Source organism: Schistocerca piceifrons, chromosome 3, assembly GCF_021461385.2.
Source record: "Schistocerca piceifrons isolate TAMUIC-IGC-003096 chromosome 3, iqSchPice1.1, whole genome shotgun sequence".
NCBI lineage: Eukaryota > Metazoa > Arthropoda > Insecta > Orthoptera > Acrididae > Schistocerca > Schistocerca piceifrons.
Window position 1 is genome coordinate 234295726 of NC_060140.1, and position 17741 is coordinate 234313466.

General features: G+C 46.6%; 1 protein-coding gene across 1 annotated transcript in view; it reads right to left on the reverse strand.

The window, feature by feature from the left end:
- LOC124788539 overlaps positions 1–17741 on the reverse strand; it is a 573870-nt gene that overhangs the window by 53929 nt on the left and 502200 nt on the right. The window contains exons 25-27 of the mRNA XM_047255809.1: positions 10844–11221; positions 3788–4261; positions 210–490 (exon numbers count right to left, since the gene is read on the reverse strand). Of these exons, the coding sequence (XP_047111765.1) occupies positions 210–490; positions 3788–4261; positions 10844–11221 (1133 nt within the window). The remainder of the gene's footprint in view (positions 1–209; positions 491–3787; positions 4262–10843; positions 11222–17741) is intronic.

Sequence of the window (17741 nt, forward strand, 5' to 3'; positions counted from 1 at the left end):
CAATATGGGACCCAAGACTGAACCCTGTGGGACACCTTTCTTGAAGACTTCCCAGTTAGAAGAATCTGCTGATTTTTGCAGACTATCTGTACTGTTAATTTCAATCTTCTGCCTTCTTCCAGTTAAATATGAATTAAACCGTTTGCCCCTCACGCTTCCCTCCACTGTCAAAGCAACTGTTGCCTGGTGCCGTGCGGCTGTGTACTGACCTTCTGGGGCGCAGCTCTGTGGCGTGCGCGCCGGCCGTGGCGCACTCGTAGAGGCCGTCCGAGTCGCCGCGCGTCAGCCTGGCGATTCCGGAGCCCACGAGGCCGAGGGCGAGGCTGTTGGCGGCCTTCTCGCTGAGCGGGCTGTCGCTGCGCGAGCTGACGGGCGACGGCGACTGCTCCTGGCCGTGCACCACGATGCTGGGCAGCTGCAGCGACGACCGGCTCGCGCTCAGCCCCAGCAGCGTCTTCCCGGACTCCACCAGCTCCTTCCCGATGAACACCTGCCGGCACCACCAGGCTCAGTGTCGTTGGCCTTATACGTAGGGTCGACAAAAATGTGGGAACACCAAAAACGCAGCACATTACCATACCCAGTTTTGTGTAGGAAGACCATTGACATTCAAAACAGCTTCCAGTCGTCTCTGAAAATAAACGTACGGGTCCTGAATGGTTTTCAAGAGAATTATAGACCACTGTTGCCGCAAAATAATCTCAAGTAACGATGATGAAGATGGATAGCGATCACGTATCCTTCTCTCCAAAGTGGGCTGCAGAGTCTGAGATTCGGTGACTATGGCTTGCCAGGGGAAATGCGACAATTGATCCTCGTGCTCGCAAAACTAGTTGTGGATGATGCGTGTGTGTGAACAGGGACCCTGTCACTTTGGAACATAGAATCACCAATGGGCAACAAGCATTGTGTCACAAGATGGATCTGATCAACCAAAACAGTTCAAAATGGTTCAAATGGCTCTGAGCACTATGGGACTCAACTTCTGAGGTCATCAGTTCCGTAGAACTTAGAACTACTTAAACCTAACTAACCTAAGGACATCACACACATCCATGCCCGAGGCAGGATTCGAACCTGCGACCGTAGCGGTCTCGCGGTTCCAGACTGTAGCGCCTAGAACCGCACGGCCACTCCTGCCGGCCAACGAAAACGGTCACATAATCCTTGGCGGCAATTCGACCTTGCAGGGTAACTATGGAGGCCTATGGAATACCACGATGTGGCTGCCGAAATCATCACTGAACTACCACCATGTTCAATCATAGGACGTAAACTCGGCCAGAAGTTGGAAGCAGTGCATAACAAGATTCATCCGACCAAATAGTTTTCCTCCATTGCTCCATAGTCCACGGTTTCCTGTTACCTGCATTTGCATCACTGATTCGTGGTTTTGGAATTCCAGCTCGCCTTGGATCCCCATCTCCTTTCGTTTTGTTTTGGTGGTGACAGGGTTCGCGAGAGCGATTCCAGTTCTGCACTGACTTCTCCCGCTGTCGTCCTTTTATTTCGTGTCACAACCCTCTTTAGAGTCCGTCCGTCAATTGTGATCGCTTCTCACTTTTGGTTATTGATAACTTGATACCAGTCTCTGAGTTCAATTTGTACAGCACTGAAGATGATCACTAAGTGATCGAAATTCGGTTCTGCTATCAATAAAACATCAATATTACGGCCAACGCTGACCTTCCTTTTAATTTAACATGTATGGTCGTTGTGCACACAGCACTCCATGGAGTCGCCAATCGATAAATGCGGGTTTGATTTTTGCCGAGTATTAACCGAGTTAAAGCTGCTTATTCTTGGGCATAAGCTAATATTGTTAACAAAAAATGACAGTAAGGAATATGTATATTGAGAGGCCAATGTCAAAATACCCAGACTCGTGAACAGGGTTCGACACGAGGTTCATTAACTTGCACCACTTATTGTCCGAATCGCCTGTTTCTGAGCCAAAAATGTCCTTTTAGAATGGGAAGAGTTACCCCAAAAAATAATTCCATACGACATAAGCGAATGAAAATAAGCAAAGTAGACTAATTTTCGCGTCGAACAATCACCCACTTCTGATACCGTTCGAATATTAAAAATGGCAGTACTAAGTCTCTGAACAAGATCCTGAATGTGGGCTTTCCACGACAGCTTACCATCTATCTGAACACCTAGAAATTAGAACTGTTCAGTTTCACTAATCATATGCCCATTCTGTGAAATTAAAACGTCAGGTTTTGTTGAATTGTGTTCAAATGGCTCTGAGCACTATGCGACTTAACTTCTGAGGTCATCAGTCGCCTAGAACTTAGAACTAATTACACCTAACTAACGTAAGGACATCACACACATCCATGCCCGAGGCAGGATTCGAACCTGCGATCGTAGCGGTCGCTCGGCTCCAGACTGTAGCGCCTAGAACCGCACGGCCACTCCGGCCGGCTTGAATTGTGTATTAGAAACTATAAAAACTGAGTCTTACTGTGATTTATAGTTAATTTATTTTCTACAAGCCAACAACTTAGGTCATGTACTGCTCTATTTGAAACCGAGCCAGTGTTCCACACAACGTCCTTTACTACCAAGCTAGTAACATCAGCAAACAGAAATATTTTAGAGTTGCCCGTAATACTAGAGGGCATATAATTTATATAAATAAGGAACAGGAGCGGCCCCAACACTGATTCCTGGGGCACTCACCGCTTGACTGTACCGCACTTAGACCCCACATCACAGCTATTATCAACATTGTGAATAACGACCTTTTGTTGTCTGCTGCTAAATTAGGAGGTGAACCAGTTGTGAGCTACTCCCCGTATTCCATAATGGTCCAACTTCTGGAGCAATATTTTGTGATCAACACAATCAAATGCCTAAGTTAAATAAAAAAATATGCCTCGCGTTCGAAACCGTTTGTTTAAGGGGGGCAGGACGTCAAACGGGCCGACTTGGAGCAGTAGATGCACCACAGGACATTTTAATTTCCACTGTCTATACTTTTACAAATAAATTCATAAAACTTTAACAGCATGACCTGGAAGGATTCAGGATTCATACTCATAGGAGTGAAAGCTCAAAAACGTAACAAAAGACATTTTTTTTACATGTGAAATTTCATCATTTTTTCACTTACTACTGGCTGCATTTGTTGCTACAGGTACACATTTCTTCTTAAGTAAGATAGATTCTTCGATGACTTTTGCACAGCATACAAACCATAGTTACAGGTGTATGAAACTCTAGAAGTTATTTAATTTATGAAAAAATGAATGAACTGTTACATTTTAAACTTCACGTTTAGAAAAAATTCAAGTTTTGTAGTTAATTATCTCAATTTTTCCACAGTTTTTTAATAGATTTGGAAAATTATAGAGTTTCATACACCTGTAACTACTGTTTGTATGCTATGAAAAATTCATCGAGGAATCTCTCTTTCTTAGGAAGAAAAGTGTACCTACAGCAACAAATGCAGCCAGTAATAAGTGAAAAAATGATGAAGTTTCACATGTAAAAAAAGGTATTTTGCTACGTTTTTGAACTTCCACTGCGATGAGTGTGAGTCCTCAATCCTTCCCTGTCACGGTGACAAAGTTTTACGAATTTATTTGTAAAAGTATAGACAGTAGAAATTAAAATGTCCTGTGGTGACTCTCTTGCTCCAAGTCGGCCCGTTTGACGCCCTACCCCCCTTAACCCATTCAGTACCTCACAATGCGTGAAGTGTCATCATGTAATTTTAATCGGGCAATAAAACGCGGATGACAGTTGTAGAAGCTAGAGATGAAGGTGTGTGTACCTCGAGCTCCTTGGCGCTCTTGAGTTCGCCCTCCTCGATCTTCTCGTCGATGTGGTCGGTGCCGATGCCCTCGTCGTTGGACTCGAGGAAGATGTCGTCCGAGAGCGTCTCCGAGTCGGAGCGCGCGCGCGGGCAGCCCGCCTCGCCGGGGGAGGCGCCGCCCCCGGCGCCCGTGGCGGTGCCGTTGCCGCCCCCGGCGGTGGTGCAGGTGCCCGCCACCGCCCCCGCAGCCACGGTGGGGGCGGCACCGCTGGCGCCTGCGGGAGGCGTGCCGTCGCCGCCGGCGTCTGCGTCCGGAGACAGGACGAGGGCGGCGGCGTCGTGCTGCGTGTGCAAGTGGCGCAGCTGCGTCGTGGGCGGCGCCTGCGAGCCGGCGGGCGGCAGCAGCAGCAGCGGCGACGCGCGCCGCGCCGACGTCTGCCCCGAGGAGGGCGGCGCGGGGCCTCCGGGGCCGGTGGGCGGCGGCTCGTCCGTCTGTCAAAACACTCGCCTCGTACAGTTGTGAAACTACCCAAGTCTATCCTAAGTAAAAGTAGATTACGGTAGTTTTCCAAGTAGCTTTGGTCAGTTACTATTATATCTGCGTTATGTGTACGTTAGGTGTGTTGCATGCCTTTTAGGGGTTACCTCATTTTGATCGCTTTGTTTGCGTATGCCATCAGTGTCTTTCCCTGAGAAGCCAGAAATGGCGAAATGTATAGAAACTGGGTGTAGATGTACAGGATGTCCGAAAAGACTTTCCCTGATTACATAAATTGATAACTCAGGCTAGAAGTAAGATACAAATATGAAACTTGTGTGTAATTGTTTACAACTATCAAAATTTTTTTTCTGTTTTAGGTTCGCAGTACGTAAGTAGTGGATCAGGTGCAGTGCCCAAAAAGCCATGTTAACCAATCAGGAGAAGGCACAGTGTGTCCTGTGGTACTATGAGACACGAGCACCAACCACAGTGCAGAGACACTTCTAGGCAACATTTGGAAGGAATCCACCTGATGTCAAGAGCATTAAAGCCTGGTATGAGAAGTTCAAGAACACAGGATCGGTTGCTGACCTTCCGAGGTCTGGTCGACCAAGAACCTCAGCAGACAGAGTGGACGCTGTAAGGCAGTCTTTTCTGCGAAGTCCGAAGAAATCGGTGCGCAGGGCCTCACGTGAAGTACAGATGCTAAAAAGCTCTCTCCATGACTTTCTTAAACGAACGTTTATTGTTTCGTGCATACAAAGTGCAACGTGCATACAAAGTACAAATCGTTCAGGCCTTGTTGCCCAATTACAGTACACGTCGACAGAGACAGTCCAAAGGTGAATGTTTGGTGTGCGTTATTGCACGATCGAATTATCGAGCCATTCTTCTTCGATGAGACTACCATCACATCTGCAGTGTATCTGGACATGTTGCAACTGTATGCTGTTTCTCAGCTGCTGCTGTATCACCCAGATGTCTTGTTTCAGCAAGACGGTGCACCGCCTCATTTGGGTTTGGATGCCCGTGCCTATCTCGATATGACCTTTCCTGGGCGATGGATTGGTCGTGATGGGCCAACGGTTTGGCCTCCACGCTCTCCTGACATAACCCCATTAGACTTATTTTTATGGAGTTATGTCAAGGACGAGGTCTACCGAACACGTGTACCAGATCTTGAAACCCTGCGGCAACGGATAACCACAGTCGTTGAATCGATCCCTCCAGTGATGTTGGCTAATGTGTGGACGGAAATTGAATATCGCCTAGATGTGCTACGTGCTACCAAGGGAGCTCATGTGGGAGTTTATTGATGTGTGAGAAAAACTTTGATAGTTTGTAAGCAATTAGATACCAGTTCATGTTTGTATCTTACTTCTAGCCTAAGTTATCAATTTATGTAATCAAGGAAAGACTTTTCGGACACCCTGTATAAAGGGTACAGAATATTTTTGTTCTATGTAGTTATCTTCCAGTCTGTTACTTAAATAAACAGTATTCATAGAAAATTGAACTTGTAATTGTTTAATTAAGTTTAATTCGAAACTTGTTGATTTGTAACATAAAACAGAAGGATGTTGTGGTAAAAAACAAATTTTTCATATAGGGCTACAACATGCAGTTTCTTCAAAAAATGAGAAATAAAAAAAAATGCAATACAAAATAGCATCAAACATCGTTTCAGTGCTTTGTGGAGCTCATATAAAATATGTTTCTGTTATTCATAAGCAACTTATCGATACTAACAGGAAACTCTTGCCTTTGATCATGGTCAAGAAAATCTGGTGAGTACAAAATGACGCCGGCCGAAGTGGCCGTGCGGTTCTAGCGCTGCAGTCTGGAACCGCGAGACCGCTACGGCCGCAGGTTCGAATCCTGCCTCGGGCATGGATGTGTGTGACGTCCTTAGGTTGGTTAGGTTTAACTAGTTCTAAGTTCTAGGGGACTAATGACCTCAGAAGTTGAGTCCCATAGTGCTCAGAGCCATTTGAACCATATGAGTACAAAATGACAACAATAATATATAGATTTTTTGTGTTCGTGCATGCAAAATGTGCCTGCATCAAAGGTAATTATTACATAAAAGAGAGTAAGTTACGCAAGCAGCTAACTTCTTTTAGTTATAAAATGCGATTAATATTTTGTAAGAACATAAAATACACACTGGACTAGCGCTGAACCATGTGCGGTTGCCGGCCGGTGTGGCCGAGCGGTTCTAGGCGCTTCAGTCTGGAACCGCGCGACCATTACGGTCGCAGGTTCGAATCCTGCCTCGGGCATGGATGTGTGTGATGTCCTTAGGTTGGTTAGGTTTAAGTAGTTCTAAGTTCTAGGGGATTGGTGATCTGAGATGTTAAGTCCCATAGTGCTCAGAGGCATTTGAACCACTTTTTTGATGTGCGGTTCTGTTATGTGCAAAACAACCAAACAAACAAAAAACAAAGAGAAGTTGTCTGTTGCCAGTTCCCCTCTCACACATTCATTTACGTTCCTTTCCCTAACAGTGTTACCAATACTACCGGTAACGCTACTATTTATTACGTCATTTATGTATTTTACCCAAACAACCGAACCTTAGTTTTGGTAATCGCAGCTCTATCGTCTCACTGTCGACAGCCATTTCGCACGGCCTGTGCCTGACTGTAACTTACACACTGAAGAATATGGAAAGTGTTACAAAACTGGTACTCAAAGTATTTCTATCTGTGTGCAATATGTTGATTGAAAGTTCATCCTTATGTGAACTTATTTATACCGTAGGAAAAAGTCATTTATATATGTGGAGACTGGTGCGATTACATGACGGATATTTGGCGTGCTTAACGTTACGGGAATGGATAATGTTTTGAAGCGCGGTTATAAAGATCAATATCAACGAAAGTAAAATAAACATAATGGAATACAGTCAAATTAAATCAGGCGACGCTGAGGGAATTACATTAGAAAATGAGATACTGAAAGCATTAGACGAGTTTTGTTGTTTGTGCGGCAAAATAACTGTTGATGGTCGAAGTAGAGAGAAAAAAAAGGCCACATTGGCTTACAGCACGAAAAGCATTTCTGAAAAGGAGCAGTTCGTTAATATCTAATATAAATTTAATTGTCACATCCCGTGAGTTTACATCAGTTTTTGTGTAACATTGTAATTCATTGTGTTTTAGTACAATAAAAGATTTTGAAAAGAAAAGCTGAGCGGTCAGCGCGTCTGAGTGTGATACATAGGGCCCGGGTTCGATTCCCGGCCAGGTCGGAGATTTTTCTCTGTGCGGGGACTCAGTGTTGTATTGCCCTCGTCACCATTTCATCATCGTCGACATGCAAGTCGCCCAATGTGACGTCACCTGAAAAGACTTGCAGCTCGGCGAGGACTCCCGGCCTTGAATGCCATACGATAATTTAATTCCCTTTACGTGTTAGGCAGTCTTTTCTGCAGTTATTAGTGTGGACTTTGTACGAAAATGAAACGTGGACGATAAGTCATTCATACAAGACGAGAACTGAAGCTTTTGAAATTTGATGTTACTGAAGAACGCTGAAAATTAACTGGGTAGACCGAGTAACTAATGAGGAGCACTGAATCGAATTACGGCATAACTTGACTAAAAGAAGGGATCGGTTGACAGGGCACATCGTGAGGCACCAATGAATCGTCTGTTTGATAACGGACGAAGTCTCTCTCTCTCTGACCGGCTGGAGTGGCCGAGCGGTTCTAGGCGCTACAGTCTGGAACCGGGGGACCGCTACGGTCGCAGGTTCGAATCCTGCCTCGGGCATGGGTGTGTGTGATGTCCTTAGGTTAGTTAGGTTTAAGTAGTAGTAAGTTCTAGGGGACGGATGACCTCAGAAGTTAAGTCCCATAGTGCTCAGAGCCATTTGAACCATCTCTCTCTGTCTCTCTGCGTTTGTATGTGTGTGTTTGTGTGTGGTGTGTATGTGTGGTGTGGGCGGTGGATGGGGGGTATAAACTATAGGGGAGACCATGGCTTGATTGTTTTTCCACTCCAAGGAATGAAGCGGGCTGTTCAAAATCCGGACTGATTTGTCATAAACAAACCATGTCTTGGATGCGATGCGAAGAGGTATACTGTTATACCAACATCCTGCAAGCAGTATTCATGAACTATCACAGTATGTGTTTCAGGATTAGCAAGGAATTACTCATCATGACATTTGGAGGATATGTGCTTCAATTCCGCAGCGAGAGCGAGAGTGTATTCGTGCCGGGGGGGTCGAGGGGTAACAACTGATACTGTTGCTGATGGTGGACATCACTGCCGTATGGAATGAAAGTTTAATCATTCAATTACCGTCATGTGATGAACAACCCCACAAAGTTTGATAAATATCGCACACGTGTAACAATTTCCATTTCGGTCAGTGTACATAATATCCACTACTGCCCATTAAAATTGCTACACCATGAACATGACGTCATAAAGACGCGAACTTTAACCGACAGGAAGAAGATGCTGTGATATGCAAATGATTAGCTTTTCAGAGCATCCAGCCGGCCGAAGTGGCCGTGCGGTTAAAGGCGCTGCAGTCTGGAACCGCAAGACCGCTACGGTCGCAGGTTCGAATCCTGCCTCGGGCATGGATGTTTGTGATGTCCTTAGGTTAGTTAGGTTTAACTAGTTCTAAGTTCTAGGGGACTAATGACCTCAGCAGTTGAGTCCCATAGTGCTCAGAGCCGGTGGCGACACATACAACGTGCTGACATGAGGAAAGATTCCAACCGATTTCTCATACACAAACAGCAGATAACCAGCGATACCTGGTGAAACGTTGTTCTGATGCCTCGTGTAAGGAGCAGAGATGCGTACCATCACGTTTCCGACTTTGAAAAAGGTCGGATTGTCGCCTATCGCGATTGCGGTTTGTCGTATCGCGACATAGCTGCTCGCGTTGGTCAAGATCCAATGACTGTTAGTAGAATATGGAATCGGTGGGTTCAGGAGGGTAATACGGAACGCCGTGCTGGATCCCAACGGCTTCGTATCACTAGCAGTTGAGATGACAGGCATCCTATCCGCATGACTGTAACGGATCGTGCAGCTACGTCTCGATCCCTGAGTCAACAGACGGGGACGTTTGCAAGACAACAACTATCTGCATGAACAGTTCGACGACGTTTTCAGTTCCATGGACTAACAGTTCGGAGACCATGGCTGCGGTAATCCTTGACGCTGCATCACAGACAGGAGCGCCTGAGATGGTGTACTCAACGACGAACCTGGGTGCACGGATGGCAAAACGTCATTTTTTCGGATGAATCCAGTTTCTGTTTACAGCATCATGATGGTCGCATCCGTGTTTGGCGACGTCGCGGTGAACGCACATTGGAAGCGTGTATTCGTCATCGCCATACTGGCGTATCACCCGGCGTGATGGTATGGGGTGCCATTGGTTACACGTCTCGGTCACCTCTTGTTCGCAGTGACGGCACTTTGAACAGTGGACGTTACATTTCAGACGTGTTACGACCCGTGGCTCTACCCTTCATTCGATCCCTGCGAAACACTACATTTCAGCAGGATAATGCACGACCGCATGTTGCAGGTCCTGTACGGGCCTTTTTGGATACAGAAAATGTTCTACTGCTGCCCTGGCCAGCACATTCTCCAGATCTCTCACCAACTGAAAACGTCTGGTCAATGGTGGCCGAGCAATTGGCTCGTCACAATACGCCAGTCACTACTCTTGATGAACTGTGGTATCGTGTTGAAGCTACGTGGGCAGCTGTACCTGTACACGCCATCCAAGCTCTGTTTGACTCAATGGCCAGGCGTATCAAGGCCGTTATTACGGTCAGAGGTGGTTGTTCTGGGTACTGATTTCTCAGGATCTATGCACCCAAATTGCTTGAAAATGTAATCACATGTCAATTCTAAAATATATTTGTCCAATGAATACTCGTTTATCATCTGCATTTAATCTTGGTGTAGCAATTTTAATGGCCAGTAGCGTATCTATACGCCCTCTTTGTTTACATTATTTTATTTCTCTGCTTTAGTGCAACTCCTTTCGGAGCTAAAACGCCATTCTCAAGGACTACGTGGATTTTTTTGAGCGTTAGACTAGCAAAAAAAGGACCAAAACCGACAGTAAGAACAAGGAATAATGATATAAAGTGTAAGTTCTTCACTGCCATGAATGTCCAGTTTTAAATATTTCCTCGCCGCTATTGACTGGGTTTCGTTGGTTAACGAACGTTTCGTCTGTGGAACGAATCGAAGCCACGAGGAGACTGGGATGAAATGTTGGTTTTACCCGCAGAGCCCATTCGACCTTACCTTCGTGCCTGCCGGAGTGGCCGAGCGGTTCTAGGCGCTACAGCCTGGAAGCGCGCGACCGCTACGGTCGCAGGTTCGAATCCTGCCTCGGGCATGGTTGTGTGTGATGTCCTTAGGTTAGTTAGGTTTAAGTAGTTCTAAGTTCTAGGGGACGGATGACCTCAGAAGCTAAGTCCCATAGTGCTCAGAGTCATTTGAACCTTACCTTAGTAGCGTGGAAAATTTCAATAGCTTCACAAGTAACGTGTTACGTGGCCCAAAACATGTCGAAAGGAGAAGGGGGAGTAGCGTACTCACCTCGCTGGGACAGAGCGGGTTGTTGGAGCCGCAGCGCGACGGGCCCGGGCTGGCCATGGAGCTGTAGCCGGACGAGCTGAGGTTGGACTCGGAGGCGGTGCGGTCGGCGCGCGAGCACATGGAGAAGGGGCTGAGGTAGCACATGGAGGGCGCCACGGCCGGCGCCAGCCCGGACGGGCCGCCGCCCCCGCCGCCCCCCGCGCTCGCCGCGGACGCGGGCCGCCGCCGCCTCGCGCCCGCGCCCACGTCGTCGTCGTCGTCGTCGTCGTCGTCCGAGTCGGGGTCGCTGAGGTTGCAGGTGACGGTGATGATGGGCGGCGGGCACGGCAGGTCCAGGGAGGCGGGCTTGTCCAGCTCCTTGAGCATCTGGCGGCGCTGCTGCGGGGGCGGCGAGCCGGGCGCGCCGGCTGACGTCGTCGACAGCGAGCGTGCCCGCGGCGTGGCCGGCGGCGACGCGTGCTGCACCCACAGCGTGGGCACCGACACGGCGGGGGCGGCCTGCGGGAGCGGCGGCGCCGCGGAGGCCGCAGGCGTGGGGTTGGCGGGAGCGGCGGCGGCGGCGGGCGACATCCGGCCGCCAGACGACTGCCGGCTCTGCTGGCACACCGACAGCCTCGTGTTCGTACTCTGCCACTGGGCTGTGGGAGGCGCTAGTTGCTGGGGTAAGTAAGCACATGTGTCACTCACTACTGACCAGTTGCCCCGGGGACCCCCAAAGATGATGATAGTCTGGCGTCAGGTGTTATATCCCACATGGTGCTCATTTCGGACATCAGCTATTATTGTTATTAGTTTCATTAAACAGCAGTTCCTGTCCATGTTGTTGTTGTTGTGGTCTTCAGTCCTGAGACTGGTTTGATGCAGCTCTCCGTGCTACTCTATCCTGTGCAAGCTTCTTCATCTCCCAGTACCTACTGTAACCTACATCGTTCTGAATCTGCTTGGTGTGTTCATCTCTGGTCTCCCTCTACGATTTTTACCCTTCACGCTGCCCTCCAATACTAAATTGGTGATCACTTGATGTCTCAGAACATGTCCTACCAACCGATCCCTTCTTCTAGTCAAGTTGTGCCACAAACTTCTCCCCAATCCTATTTAATACCTCCTCATTAGTTATGTGATCTGCCCATCTAATCTTCAGCATTCTTCTGTAGGCCGGCCGCGGTGGTCTAGCGGTTCTAGGCGCTCAGTCCGGAACCACGCGACTGCTACGGTCGCAGGTTCGAATCCTGCCTCGGGCATGGATGTGTGTGATGTCCTTAGGTTAGTTAGGTTTAAGTAGTTCTAAGTTCTAGGGGACTGATGACCACAGATGTTAAGTCCCATAGTGCTCAGAGCCATTTGAACCATTTTCTTCTGTAGCACCACATTTCGAATGCTTCTATTCTCTTCTTGTCTTAACTATTTATCGTCCAAGTTTCACTTCCATGCATGGCTACACTCCATACAAATACTTTCAGAAACGACTTCCTGACACTTAAATCTATACTCGATGTTAACAAATTTCTCTTTTTCAGAAACGCTTTCCTTGCCATTGCCAGTCTACAGTTTATATTCTCTCTACTTCGACCATCATCAGTTATTTTGCTCCCCAAATAGCAAAACTCCTTTACTACTTTAAGTGTTTCATTTCCTAATCTAATTTCCTCAGCATCACCCGACTTAATTCGACTACATTACATTATTCTCGTGTTGCTTTTGTTGATGTTCATCGTATATCCTCCCTTCAAGACACTATCCATTCCGTTCAATTGCTCTTGCAAGTCCTTAGCTGTCTCTGACAGAATTACAATGTCATCGGCGAACCTCAAAGTTTTTATTTCTTCGCCATGGATTTTAATTCCTATTCCGAATTTTTCTTTTGTTTCCTTCACTGCTTGTTCAATATACAGATTCCTGTCCATAAAAACGTTTTATTGTTACAAACATTTTCGGCCTGTACGTTATTTTGGAGTGATCAGTTGGTTATTTCAGCAGTAACCATATCGTAAATTGATAAGTGTTCAGGATACACTCCTGTATTTGTAGGGGGGAGGGGGAGAGTGAAGGGGGGCGGGGGGTGTTTGCGATATGTCGATTTATTTTTCGTTTATTTCATTCTACGTGTCCGCAACCTAGATAATACAGAATAATAAAAACTATAACAAAATTCTGCGGAGCATTGCCGATTTTCTGTTACATTAGACATTAAGTTCAAGAACGCCGCTGTCTTGATGACCTTATCACTTGCAGCATATCAATCTTCTGTGCTGCAGTTATCAGGAAGGTTTCTGCCGACCAGGAGACGTTGTGGGTCCTGCAGGATGTAGTGGTTCTTTATTTACGTGACCATTACGGCACTCCATCCCCAGATCTCGATACCAGTAACATCGTACTACTTTTCTGCGAAGTAACAGACATATTTTTGTGACAATATTCACGTTTGGTTTTATTAATGTATAGGTACTCCGATGTATCGATATATTACAGTGATATGGTTCTTGTGTGTATTCATTTCTGTGAGACTCTCATAATCTTTGACTTACTTGCAACCGTTTTGGCGCGAGTGCGCACAGAGCAGTCTTTGTTTCACTTTGCAGAAGTTAAGTTGTTATTTCGCTTTGTAAAAGAACACTCAAGTCTTGTGTTTGGTTAAAGCGGAAATTAAATATATGAAGATTGATACAAAACTATTTTCTTGATGATGTGACAATTAAGAAGTATATGTGAATTTACAAGAAGTTTAATAAAAATGTGGATCGTGAACACAAAGTCAAAAATTATTTCTATCATACCATTGTTTTGATCTGGGATTGTTTGATTATTAAGAATTTCCTGAAAAACATATTTGTTAGGTCTTCAAATATTGCTAAAATACAGATCTGGACCTTCTAGCGGTCAAAGTGCAATCACCCTAGAATCAACAAGATGAGCCATAATTTCGACGAAATCTACGTGGGAATCCATTCAAGATAAGTGCCAAAATTAATGACTTTTTTACAGTGACTTCATTATTTCCATTCTGACGATACCATCCACAGTCAATAACTTTGTTGTTGCCCGATAAAGCGAACATATGCTGCGTGAGCAACATTATTAATCTGATTTCTAACCTATTTTGCAAGTGGTGGTATTGTTAGAAGGTCACTGCACTCGCAAAACTGATCTTCAGTCATGAAGCCCCAATTCCTGAGGTTTGCCTTGCATCTTCACTCTGTTGTTCAATCGGTTTAGTGGCTTCCAAGTCAACTACAGCAGATGAAAGCCCACACGTTGCTCCTTGATGCCTCCCCAACCCTTTTCCGTTAATGTATTTCGCTGCTCTGTTCTGCGAGTTCAAGGTGCTGATGAAATTGCTTACGTTGTGTGCATGAAGCTCCGCTTTGACCTCAACATAGGTTTTTGTGGTTCGTACAAACAGTGTGTGTCTGGGATCGATTTGCCTCCTTTTCTGGGTCTGTTCTTCTGGGATGTGAGGTGGCACTATACGCGTAATTTGATAAATTTTGGTGACGGGAGTTAGTCGTAGGCAACCAGTCACAATGCGTCCACCTACTTGGCTTGTGTGGAATTCTGACAAACTGGAAGCGTAGTGCCAGGGCAGATGTACGGAGCACGTTTGACTGTGAGCCCCAGGCGATGGTAATACGAGGGCAGTTCAATAAGTAATGCAACACATTTTTTTTATGAAACAGGGGTTGTTTTATTCAGCATTGAAATACACCAGGTTATTCCCCAATCTTTTAGCTACACAACACTATTTTTCAGCGTAATCTCCATTCAATGCTACGGCCTTACGCCACTTTGAAATGAGGGCCTGTATGCCTGCACAGTACCATTCCACTGGTCGATGTCGGAGCCAACGTCGTACTGCATCAATAACTTCTTCATCATCCGCGTAGTGCCTCCCACGGATTGCGTCCTTCATTGGGCCAAACATACGGAAATCCGACGGTGCGAGATCGGGGCTGTAGGGTGCATGAAGAAGAACAGTCCACTGAAGTTTTGTGAGCTCATCTCGGGTGCGAAGACTTGTGTGAGGTCTTGCGTTGTCATGGAGAAGGAGGAGTTCGTTCAGATTTTTGTGCCTACGAACACGCTGAAGTCGTTTCTTCAATTTCTGAAGAGTAGCACAATACACTTCAGAGTTGATCGTTTGACCATGGGGAAGGACATCGAACAGAATAACCCCTTCAGCGTCCCAGAAGACTGTAACCATGACTTTACCGGCTGAGGGTATGGCTTTAAACTTTTTCTTGGTAGGGGAGTGGGTGTGGCGCCACTCCATTGATTGCCGTTTTGTTTCAGGTTCGAAGTGATGAACCTATGTTTCATCGCCTGTAACAATCTTTGACAAGAAATTGTCACCCTCAGCCACATGACGAGAAAGTAATTCCGCACAGATGGTTCTCCTTTGCTCTTTATGGTGTTCGGTTAGACAACGAGAGACCCAGCGGGAACAAACCTTTGAATATCCCAACTGGTGAACAATTGTGACAGCACTACCAACAGAGATGTCAAGTTGAGCACTGAGTTGTTTGATGGTGATCCGTCGATCATCTCGAACGAGTGTGTTCGCACGCTCCGCCATTGCAGGAGTCACAGCTGTGCACGGCCGGCCCGCAAGCGGGAGATCAGACAGTCTTGCTTGACCTTGCGGCGATGATGACACACGCTTTGCCCAACGACTCACCGTGCTTTTGTCCACTGCCAGATCACCGTAGACATTCTGCAAGCACCTATGAATATCTGAGATGCCCTGGTTTTCCGCCAAAAGAAACTCGATCACTGCCCGTTGTTTGCAACGCACATCCGTTACAGACGCCACTTTAACAGCTCCGTACAGCGCTGCCACCTGTCTGAAGTCAATGAAACTATACGAGACGAAGCGGGAATGTTTGAAAATATTCCACAAGAAATTTCCGGTTTTTTCAACCAAAATTGGTCGAGAAAAAAAGTGTTGCATTACTTATTGAACTGCCCTCGTAGGTTTACGGATGACGTTGTTCCGGGTAGATACTTTGTTATGTCCTAGCCAGTAATGCCACCCGAGCCCGCTGCCAAAAGGTTGGCAGCATCAAAGTCCGGACGCCGTCCGCATAAGCAGCGCCAGCGAGACAGCAAATCGCCGCAAGTCTGCGCGCGCCACCGCTGGCTTCTGGCTTCTTAAGCGCTGGAGTCGCGAGCGCTAGGACAGTTCTGTATTCGCCGCTCAGTTGTATACTCGCCGCCGAATTGTGTACTTGCTAGTCAGTTGTGTGTTCATCGCAGCAGAGTTGTTGTTTGTCGTCAGCCGACGCTGACCTAGCCGCTCCGACTCGAACTAGACTTCACTACTGTGTTTCTGTATCTTCACTAATAAAGATAAGTACCGACTTTTATTTAATCAGAGTGTTTGGGTTTTCATCTTTCTGTTTACTGTTCCAGCGGACCGGTCGGCCCGCTATTAAAAGTGTGGCGGTGACTTCGTAAGCCATTTCTACAGCCAAGTGTTTGTCGCTACGAACACCGCCACAAAACTGGCGACGAGGACTTCCGAACTCGTGTGCAGGGCTGGTTCAACTTGTTTCTGGTTATACTAATTATAGCGATAAACTTTTGGGGGCTGGTTTAATTTGTGTTCACTATGTCTGCCGAATTACAACAGTTGATCTTGTTACAGAGTCAGCAAATACAAAGTCTGGTGGAAGCAATCGCCAAACAAGCGGCTAATCCTCCAACACAAAAGGAACAAGCACAGGCAGCACCACAGTTCCGTGCATTTGATGCATCCAGAGAAGAATGGCGAGAGTATTTCGCGCAGTTGCAGGCGCACATGACAGTCTACAAAATCACAGGTACTGAGCGGCAGCTTTATTTAATTTCCACTGCAGGCGTGGAAGTCTATCGACAACTTTGTAAGTTGTTCCCGGAATCCCAGCCAGAAGCTTTAGACTATGACGTTGTTAACAAGCTTGCTGAGTATTTCGAGTCGCGAGTTCATGTGGCAGCAGCCAGATTCAAGTTCTTCAGATTAAAGAAACTGCCACATCAATCTAATAAACAGTGGTTAACAGATTTACGGGGCCTCACCCGTCAGTGCCGATTTAATTGTGTGTGTGGAGCTTCCTACAGTGATGTCATGCTACGAGACGCTTTTACTCAAAACATTGCAGATTCTCGTATTCGTGCTGCTATCTTAAAGTTGCCTGACCCGTCATTAGAGACTGTGATGAACATCATTGAAGCCCAATATACTTTTGACTATGCTGAGTGTGAGTTAGATCAGCCATGTATTTCTCAAATTGCCTGTGCTAAGCAAGTTCTGTCACGCCCGCGGCCCCACCGGCAGAGTCAGACTGTAAACACTAGCCGGCCGCGTCATGTTAAACACATTCGTCAGCCGCGTGTGCAAAATGATAGAGTTAAGTCTTGCCCTAAGTGTGTTCTTGCTCATCCTCGTGAACGTTGCCCGTTGAGAAACGCGGTTTGTCACTTTTGTCAAAGGAAAGGACACATCCAGACTGTTTGTTTGCGTAAACGCAAGAACAATTCTAGTGCTGCCCAGCCCATGGATATTCATGTTCTTCAAAGCCAGCCCGCCCAGAAGGTCGCGTTTAAAGACTCTTCCACGGTTCGTGTGGGTAATAAACTTGTTCGCAATAAGCCACCCACCCAGCCCTCTGCTATGCGACCCAAGCGTAATTCAAACGCTGTAAACAGTAATGTACAGACTGCAAGGGAAGCGGGAGTTGTTGTTCCACCCGCCCAACCCACGAGTTGTCGTAAGCAGCGAACACGCGCTAAACGCGCTGATTTTGTGTCTTCCGCCTCCACTGCACCGATCCACAGACAGTGTAATAAACTATTTGTGAAGCTACGCATCCAGGACAAGACCTTCAATTTTCAATTAGACACTGGTGCGTCTGTGACTCTCATA